The sequence below is a fragment of the Nicotiana tomentosiformis genome, chromosome 5 (genome assembly GCF_000390325.3).
Source record: "Nicotiana tomentosiformis chromosome 5, ASM39032v3, whole genome shotgun sequence".
In the NCBI taxonomy this organism is placed as follows: domain Eukaryota; kingdom Viridiplantae; phylum Streptophyta; class Magnoliopsida; order Solanales; family Solanaceae; genus Nicotiana; species Nicotiana tomentosiformis.
In genome coordinates, this window is record NC_090816.1 from 74,172,089 (window position 1) to 74,182,845 (window position 10,757).

General features: G+C 39.4%; 1 protein-coding gene across 1 annotated transcript; it reads left to right on the plus strand.

Annotated features, from left to right (window-relative positions):
• Window positions 1-9,311: 9,311 nt before the first annotated feature.
• LOC138892577 (uncharacterized) lies at window positions 9,312-10,043 on the plus strand. Its single transcript, XM_070176314.1, has 2 exons — window positions 9,312-9,498; window positions 9,583-10,043. The coding sequence occupies exons 1-2, from the start codon at window positions 9,312-9,314 to the stop codon at window positions 10,041-10,043; spliced, it is 648 nt and encodes a 215-aa protein (XP_070032415.1).
• Window positions 10,044-10,757: the final 714 nt, after the last annotated feature.

Here is a 10,757-nt window from a genome sequence, read left to right on the forward strand (position 1 = left end):
GGGAGAGGTCCAGGGGACGTGATGCACCTCCAGCTGCTTGGGAGAATTTTTCAGATGCCTTCCTTGACCAGTACATACCGCGGGAGATCCGACAGGCTCGCGTCGATCAGTTTCTAGCCCTCAAGCAGGGCAATATGAGTGTCCAAGAGTATAGTCTCCTTTTTGACTCATTGGCCAGATATGCACCATCCATAGTTGCTACTATGCGGGATAGGATCCACAGGTTTATAGCAGAGTTGGCCATAGAGTTGACCGAGGCATGTGCCACCGCTGCATTGTAGGATAGTATGAATATCTCCCAGATTCAGCCATGTGCCACCGCTGCATTGTAGGATAGTATGAATATCTCCCGGATTCAGGCATTAGCCTAAAATATAGAAAGGGGTAGGCGTCGGCATTAAGGTACAGAGAGAACTGAGCAAGGGGATTGTAAGAGGATGAGATTTGTCAGGTCTAAGGAGCAGTCTCAGGGTAGTTATAGGCCCCAATACTTGGGACGGCCACCTAGGCCTCCGCCACCTCAGTTACAGGGTTACAGGTATGACCGCTATACTAAGCCAGGACCATATGAGAGGTCATGGGCGTCGGGTTTTATTACACCCCATATTTTCGTACGTGAAAGTACGCCATAAATAAATTGATGAAAGCTCGGAAATGAGATGTTACATCCCGCATTTTTGTACGTAAAAGTTTTATCGTAAGCTAGTCGATGTAAGTTTGGGAATGAGATTATTTTGGGATTATAAGTATTGTGCTACTTCAAACAAGTGATAAGTAAATTCGTGAAGGTGAGAGGGTAAGTGAATTGAAGAAAACGCATTTCGTCGAATTTTGACAATTTGGGATAAAATATGGTCCGAACTATAATACCCGATATTTATGGACTAGTACCATACAAGGTACCACATGACCATGATAGTAAGGTGTATAAAGTGTGTTAAAAGTAAGTAGTATTTCAAGTAAGTTGAGATAATTCTTAATTATGTGGGGTACTGGTTAATGGGAAATTAACAAGTTATTAAGAAATTGGTGGATAACTTATTAAAATCTTTTGGATAACCTTGAACCCCAACGTGGCAGCAAGATTTGGGCAATTAAGTGACTCTTAACTCTCATGACAAGGTGGCATTTTAAGATAGTTTTTGTGGCTAAAGTGGGGCCCACACCCACCACAATTTAAAAGCCTATCTAAATCATTCAAGGAAATGTTGATGGCAACGTGAGTTACCTCTCAAAAGAGACTTCTCAAATTCAATGAAACTTCTCAAATTAAAAGAGAGACATCATGTGAATTTGAATGGCAACGTGAGTTACGTCAAATATTCATACGAGATTGTATCTGAGTAACATGAGAATTTTCATCTTCAAAGTGACGGATAGATTCAGCAAGAAAAGTTATCCAATTTTGTTATCAAATTCATTAAGAGAGATGGATTAAAAATTTAGCAAGGTAACGATCTTAAGCAAAACTTTCATACAAAATTATTTTGCGTAATAGCAACGGGATTTTGCAATTCTAAGGGAGTACGGTACAATCTTTTTCAAGAATATCATACGTATGTTTCCCTACTTTGATCCGTCGTTATGTGTTTTCGCAATAGACACGTGTTAGAGGAATTGTCAATAGAATCGGTTCAGGTATGTTAAGGTTATCCCTTATTTCCTTTTGGCATGATCTATACAATACAAACGGAACGAGAAAATGCACAACTTCCATAAATGACTGTATTCATAGAAATGCTAGATATGCTTATGTTCTTAATTCCCCACGTGTCCTATTATTCAATCATCTGTTCATGGGTCTCAGAAAAATACATAAGTTAAAAAAGTTTACTTCATGATATTACTCAAAGGCATAATGGTCTTATAACACCCCGAAAGATTTTATTGACGTATTTCTTATGCATTGCATTCATGTATATTGACCCATGACCAGATGGCATTATATACACATATATATGTATATTATATGTATATGAAATATGGAAAAAGTTTATGGCGTTATATACGCACCACCACCTGATCAGCTGGTATACGTTGATGATTTGCCCACAGTGGCCGAAATGATATGATGGGATGCCCTCAGAGGCTTGATGATGTTATGAATGCATATACCTATGCATGGTATGACATTTATACGCATATGCATGACATTATAAAAATGAAATGATTCACAGAGCTATGCAGACGTGCATGTCGAGTCTTTTAATCCATGTTTCTCTCATGTCTATTATTTACTGATTTTTATTCCTTACATACTCGGTACATTATTTGTACTGACGTCCCTTTTTCCTGGGGACGCTGCGTTTCATACCCGTAGGTCCCGATAGACAGGTCGAGATTCCTCCAAGTAGGCTATCAGCTCAGCGGAAGATGTTGGTGCGCTCCATTTGCTCCGGAGTTGCTGGTTTGGTCGGTATGATTTAGACGTATATTGTTTGGTATGGCGGGACTCTGTCCCTACCTTTATGACAATTATGTATTCTTAGAGGCTTGTAGACAAATGTCATGTACGTAAAAGATTGTATGGCCTTGTCGGCCTATGTTCAGTGTACGAGTGGTTATTTTGGTCTTTTAGGCCCGTATGTCTTATGTAAAAGTTAGTATTACATGTTGTATTCTACTTATTTCACGACAGCCTTTCCGGCTCAGTTTTCTATGATAGTATGATATGAAAAGATATGTTATGTTGGTACTCGGTTGAGTAAGGTACCGGGTGCCCGTCGTGGCCCATCGGTTTGGGTAATGACAAAAGTGGTATCAGAGCATTTCTGTCCTAGGGAGTCTACAAGTCGTGTCTTGTTCATGGGTGTGTTGTGCACCATACTTATAAGCAGGAGGCTACAGGGCATTTAGGACTGTCACTCTTTCTTCTTACTCTAGATCGTGTGGTTGAGCTCAGTTGTAAGAACTCAATTTCCTAAACTCTATCTTATTCATAATACGATGATACCTACATCCAGAAAGACGGTTTGTAAGAGATATATAGCTGTGGAAGAGTTGAGTCAGAGGAACTCAATATCTGCATCATGCTTATGATGAATAAATATGAGGCATTCAACAGATCATGTGTATACTAAGATGTGTAAGCTTTTTGATAAGGATCCCTAAGGCAAGAATGCCTATCCACTCATACACTAAAAAGGAATAAGAGAATCAGAAGGTAGACACAATTTTCAGCAAGTAAAAGGAGCAAGATGAAAAAGGGTACGAGCTACCCAGCCAATGAATATTATCGCAGAGGAATATAAGCCTTTGGAGTTACCTTCAACAATAACAGAGGTATGTACAATTGGCCACACCCATCTCATTTATGCCTTATGGGGGCTAACAGAAGTAGTATAAGAGAAGGCAAGATATCAGGATCTAGCTGGGGTTAGGGTAACCCAAATTGGTGGATGGATTGTTAGCGTTATCTGACATTTCCGAAGGATATTGCAAATGTGCTAATAGATCTCCTTGTGAGACACCCAGATGGTGCACTCTAAAATAGTACAGCTAGATATGAGTACTACAAAAGATAGGCACTGGAAGCCTTGAAATGATAAATATTACCTTAGTGTGGCTCCCGTCCCTAGTAGAACAGGAATGTTAGGCAACCCGAAGAGCCAGGGGATAGAGCAAGGGGAGCTAAAAGCAAAACAATGTCTTGTTGGAATTTTCAGAATGAAGTGATAAACGTAAATGTTAGCAGGGAAATAAAAAGAGAGTTAATGAAACATTATGAGTAAGATGTGATACATGGATGTCAGCAGTAGATAAAAAAGATGACAGTATTACAGAGTCTATAGTCAAGTAAAGGAAAAGACGAGAGGAGACAAGCCTTGAGACAACAAAAGAGTATAGGCCATAAAGTCATATCCTCATTTCGAGAAATAAGTTCGTGACTCTAACGCTACTACCAGAAGGAAAAGTTAGACCCCAGGATAATAGAAATCAGTATGGGCTGGTGAACAAGATAAACTAAACATGAATTAGGGACTGAGTGATTTGATAATGGTCGGCATCATGAGGATTTCAGATTGCATTCCGGCGATAATAGAATAGACAACAGAAGAAGATTCATGAGAAATTCAGAGAATGGTCATTCAGGAAGACGCTTCCATAAAGCAAGCAATGTGAGCAAAGTTAAGCTTAAGGGACTATGTGTGCCAGTTATACTAGGTGTCACCCTCGTGAGTAAGGAATTTTGTTATACTTGCTATAGAAGGATTACCGCAGGGAGGGTAAGGGTCATCGATGATAGGCAAGGACGCCAAAAATGAAGAGGTAAAACATCTATAGGTAGATTGTCGTAGCGCTAAATCTTAGTACTTCCCTAAAGGGGGAGGGGATTATGGAGTGATGTGGCATTAAGTTAGAATTAAGTGGTTCTAGTAACTATGGAATGGTAAAGGAAGAATGCGATAAAAATGAGAAAGGAATAAGATTGCACTTATCCAAATATTACAGATATGCTACGATTCCAGAACATTAGGTAAACACGACGTCAAGTAAAGGAAGTAAGGATTCATGCCCGAGATGTTATTGATAGATGAGGAGCCAGTGCGAGACGTAAGTTAAGACAAAGGAAATAACCCAAGAAAGATTACGTGGAAGTATGATATGAGAATGGGCCAACGAGTACTTAGTAGTTGATTCAGGAAGAGCCTTGTTATGGCTAGTCAAGAGGATACAGACAAATCAGCAGGTCGTTCAAGATAAATATAATAAAACCCAACATAGTGAATTCAGCCCCGCAGTTATGACATTGTAATACTTGAGAAATATTCAGATAAGGAGTCGGGGTAGTTAAAGGTACCATATGAGTTGCACGAAAATTCCGGCATGCGTGGGAACTGAGATAAACTAAGTATGCACGCAACAAGGGGACAGAAAGACCAGGAAAAGTAATAGCTTGCGTTTAAAGAAAGTTGAGAAGGAACGAAAGGAATTATTCGATCACTGATCCAGGGTTAGTTACATTATGAACGCACTTAAGATTTTAGAGTATTATTCATGCAGCATATATGTTGACAATCATACATCCGTAAAAGTCTCTGGTATAAGTTTAGGGAAAGAATTGAGTTCAGATCATAGACAAAGGATTGAATTATTAGAAGATTGCATCCTGGATATTCCATAGAGTCCATGAAAGGCTAAAGTAATAGCTAATACCAGAAGCCACAGATCGGGAGATAGGTTAAGCCTACATAAAGGCCGATCAGAAAAAAGAGGAAACTAAAACGTTACATCAACTAAGTAAATTAGGAGTCTGATTATTGGACCCAGAAAGTTATAGACATCATGATTAAGAATAGCGCAGAATCACTCTCAATATCAGAGGCACAAAAGAGACAATAAAGTAGCCATATTCTATAACAGCTCTATGATAAAGCCAGTTAGAAGTGTACCAGCCTTATAAAAAGTCAGTATGAAGCTCCCACCAGATTGTGTATGCACCAAAGGTGCAAGTATTATAACAGAGCTTCGAGTTGTGGATGTGAATTATACATATGTAGAAGGAAGGTCATTAAAGAGATAGAAGATATGATGCGAGATTTTAGAGCAAAGGTAAACAACGTACGAGATACTCAAATGTAGAAGGTTGTGAACAGTTCATACTTCGGATAGAAGGCTAGAAGCGCAGGGATTCAGCATCCAGAAATGATAGCGGCATCGTCAATGGAATATCTTCCAGCCTATGGTTTCTAGGTACTGAGAGATCTAGTCAAGAGAGCAAAGTAAGAGTTGGAGACGATATGATGTCTCGCTTGATATTCTAGAATAACATAAGAAAATCTATGGTACAAGGAAGTTGAAGGAAGGTGGTGAATAATATAAATAGATATGTGTAGGTCACAAGCTAAAGTATGGTAAAGCGACAAGGTTTTAGGAAGACAGGAGTAAGGATAAGAAAGGGCGAGTGAGAAGGTGGCGAGAATGGATAAGTCCACAAGATTAAGCCCATGAAAACAAGAAGAGTTGATGGTTTATCTAAGTTATACAAAGCTCAATATAGCCTGAATGAACTCAAAGGAGTCTAAGACTAATGGAATTTAGAAGAGATGGAATGCCTCCCTAATAGTACAATGAGGTGTAATTGTCATAGATAAAGGATGACGATTGGGCCTTCGATTGAGTAATGACTTGAAGAGGATTTAATGAATTGTACGTGATTAAAATACCCACATAAGTGAATCACATTGGGAAGCTATAAAATACGGTTATTGAAGTACATTATCGCCGCTAAGTGGATCAGGAAAATCACTTCAAATATTCCTCGATGCAGCATAAGCCCTAGTGGCAAGGTATTACGTAAGAAGTTTCAAGTTATCAGTGGTATATTGTAGATAAATATTGAGGTGAATCAAAAATGGATGGACAAAATTCATAAAGTATGAGATGAGATTAGGCTGTCATTCTTAAGATGAACAATAATGAGGAAGTATTAAAGGACTTAGATTTGTACATATATGATAAGCAGCGAAAGAATAACCTGGAGATTGATAGCAGACCTCAGTAATGATAAATCGAAGTAAGAATTATGGTATGGTATGACCTACCTAGATGCATTAAAGTCACACGAATGGATAACCGAGTCTATGAAATAAGATATAGCAATATTCCTAAGTTCAACAAAGTACCGAGCGAAGAACTTCAGTATACCTATAGATGGCCAGAGAGACATCTTATCAAGCTCTGTATATGTTTACACAGTGAGGCCTAGAGATTTGCTAAAAGTTGGAGGAAAAAGGAGAGTAGAGTCGCATAGGCACATTTACAAGGTCAGAGTCATGCAGGCTGTATGATAAAAGGTAGCAACAGTTACGAGATTGGAAAGATTCCGACCACAAGTCGTGGTGTGAGAAAGAGGCCTAAAGGGGGGAGGGGAATGCCCTGGACTTTGGATTTATTCACAAAACAATTGCCTAGATGGCAAGAAGAGTACTAAAGTATTCGGAAGACATAGGATATGAAAATGATAAGCGCATCAGTCAACATTCGAGGACGAATGTTCCAAATAGGGGGAATGATGTTACACCCCATATTTTCGTACGTGAAAGTACGCCATAAATAAATTGATGAAAGCTCGGAAATGAGATGTTACATCCCGCATTTTTGTATGTAAAACTTTCGTCATAAGCTAATCGACGTAAGTTCGGGAATGAGATTATTTTGGTATTATAAGTATTGTGCTACTTCAAACAAGTGATAAGTAAATTCGTGAAGGTGAGAGGGTAAGTGAATTGAAGAAAATGAGTTTCGTCGAAGTTTGACAATTTGGGAAAAAATACGGTCCGAACTATAATACCCAGTATTTATGGACTAGTACCATACAAGGTACCACATGACCATGATAGTAAGGTGTATAAAGTGTGTTAAAAGTAAGTAGTATTTCAAGTAAGTTGAGATAATTCTTAATTATGTGGGGTATTGGTTAAAGGAAAATTAATAAGTTATTAAGAAATTGGTGGATAACTTATTAAAGTCTTTTGGCTAACCTTGAACCCCAACGTGGCAGCAAGATTTGGGCAATTAAGTGACTCTTAACTCTCATTACAATGTGGCATTTTAAGAGAGTTTTGTGGCTAAAGTGGGCCCCACACCCACTACAATTTAAAAGCCTATCTAAATCATTCAAGGAAATGTTGATGGCAACGTGAGTTACCTCTCAAAAGATACTTCTCAAATTCAAAGAGAGACATCATGTGAATTTGAATGGCAACGTGAGTTACATCAACAATTCATACGAGATTGTATCTGAGTAACGTGAAATTTTCATCTTCAAAGTGACGGATAGCTTCGGCAAGAAACGTTATCCAATATTGTGATCAAATTCATTAAGAGAGATGGATTAAAAATTCAGCAAGGTAACGATCTTAGACAAAAATTTCATATGAAATTATTCTGCGTAATAGCAACGGGATTTTGCGATTCTAAGGGAGTACGGTACAATCTTTTTCAAGAATATCATACGAATGTTTCCCTACTTTGATCCGTTGTTACGTGTTGTAGCAATAGACGTGTGTTAGAGGAATTATCAAGAAACTCAGTTCAGGTATGTTAAGGCTATCCCTTCTTTCCTTTTGGCATGATTTATACAATAGAAATGAAATGAGAAAATGCACAACTTCCATAAATGACTCTATTCGTAGAAATGCTAGAGATGCTTATGTTCTTAATTCCCTACGTGTCCTATTATTCTATTATCTGTTTATGGGTCTCAGAAAAATATATAAGTTGAAAAAGTTTAATTCATGATATTACTCAAAGGCATAATGGTCTTATGACACCCTGGAAGATTTTATTGACGTATTTCTTATGCATTGCATTCATGTACATTTACTCATGACCAGATGGAATTATATACGCGTATATATGTATATGGGATATGGAAAAAAGTTACGGCATTATATACGCACCACCACCTGATCAGCTGGTATACGTTGATGATTTGCCCACAGTGGCCGAAATGATATGATGGGATGCCCTCAGAGACTTGATGATGTTATGAGCGCATATACCTATGCATGGTATGACATTTATAAGCATATGCATGACATTATAAAAATGAAATGATTCATAAAGCTATGCAGACGTACATGTCGAGTCTTTTACTCCATGTTTCTTCTCATGTCTATTATTTACTAATTTTCATTCCTTAAATACTAAGTACATTATATGTACTAACGTCCCTTTTGCTTGGGGACGCTGTGTTTCATGCCCGCAGGTCCCGATAGACAGGTCGAGAGCCCTCCAAGTAGGCTATCAGCTCAGCGGATGATGTTGGTGCACTCAATTTGCTCCGGAGTTGCTTGTTTGGTCAGTATAATTTAGACGTGTATTGTTTGGTATGGAGGAACTCTGTCCCGACCTTTATGACAATTATGTATTCGTAGAGGCTTGTAGACAGATGTCATGTACGTAAAAGATTGTATGGCCTTGTCGGCCTATGTTCAGTGTACGGGTGGTTATTTTGGTCTTATAGGCTCGTATGTCTTATGTATAAGTTGGTATTACATGTTGTATTCTACTTATCTCACGACAGCCTTTCCGGCTCAGTTATCTATGATAGTATGATATGAAAAGATACGTTAGGTTGGTACTCGGTTGAGTAAGGTAGCGGGTGCCCATCGCGGCCCATTGGTTAGGGTCGTGACAGGTTTGCAGCGACAGCGAAGTTTAGGGAAGACATGGTCATTTCCGCCGCGGTGTGACATATGTGGTAGATGACACTTAGGCCAATGCCGAGGAGGTGCTAACGCTTGTTATACATGTAGGCGTCCGGGGCATATGATGCGAGATCGCCCAAATAAAGATTCTGGGGTATGGCACAACCAACAAATTCAACAGCAGGATCATCTATGTCCATGCATCCTTCAGGGTGTGAGTCTCAGTCTTCGGCTGGTAGAGGTCGAGGCAGAGGTAGAGGTTCTAGTTCATGTAGTAATCAGAATCGTATCTATGCTTTAGCAGGTCGACAGGAGCAGCAGTCTTCACCAAGCGTTATTACAGGTATATTGACCATTTGATCTCACGATGCTTATGCCTTGATATATCCAAGATCTACTTTATCGTATATTACCCCATTTGTCACAGGGAAGTTTAGTATAGTGCCTGAAATACTAAGTGATCCTTTTGTTGTATATACACCGGTCGGAGAACCGATTATTGCTAGACGGGTTTACCGAGGTTGTACGGTGACAGTTTGTAGTCGTCGGACCTCAACTGACCTAGTTGAGCTAGAGATGATGGATTTTGATGCTATCAGGGGCATGGACTGGTTGGTAGCTTGCTATGTCATAGTTGATTGCCAAGCAAAGGCAGCCAGATTTCATTTTCTAGGTGAGCCCATCCTTGAATGGGTAGGTAATACAGCAACACCCAGAGGTAGGTTTATTTCTTATCTGAATGCGAGGAAAATGATCGCAAAAGGGTGCATTTATCATATTGTGCAAAAGGATGCAGATACTGAGATACCTACACTTCAGTCTATTCCAGTAGTCAAAGAGTACGCAGATGTGTTTCCAGATGAGCTTCCAGGTATTCCTCCAGAGTGAGAGATTGATTTTAGCATTGATTTGCTTCCGGCAACTCAGCCAATATCCATCCCTCCATATAGAATGGCACCTGCCGAATTGAAGGAGTTGAAGGAGCAGTTAAAAGATTTTCTGGAGAAACGTTTCATCAGATCCAATACCTCATCTTGGGGTGCGCCAGTACTATTTGTGCGGAAGAAAGATGGCTCGCTAAGGATGTGTATCGATTATAGGCAGTTGAACAAGGTAACTATTAAGAATAAGTATCCACTTTCAAGGATCGATGACTTGTTTGATCAGTTGTAGTGGGCTAGATTCTTTTCAAAGATAGATTTGAGGTCGGGATACCACCAGGTCAGAGTTTGGGAGAAAGATATTCTGAAGACAGCCTTCAGGACCCGATATGGCCACTTCGAGTTCATTGTCATGTCCTTCGGGTTGACGAATGCACCCGCCGTATTTATGGACTTGATGAATAGCCTATTCCGACCATTTTTAGATCTGTTCGTGATAGTATTTATTGATGATATTCTGGTTTATTCACGTTTCGAGGATGAGCATGCGAACCACCTGCGAGCGGTACTACAGACCCTCCGTGATTGTAAGTTATATGCTAAGTTTTCTAAATGTGAGTCTGGTTGATGTCTGTAGCATTCTTGGGGCATATTGTATCCGATAAAGGTATAAAGGTAGACACTCAGAAGATTGAGGCCATGAAATCCTGACCTAGACCTA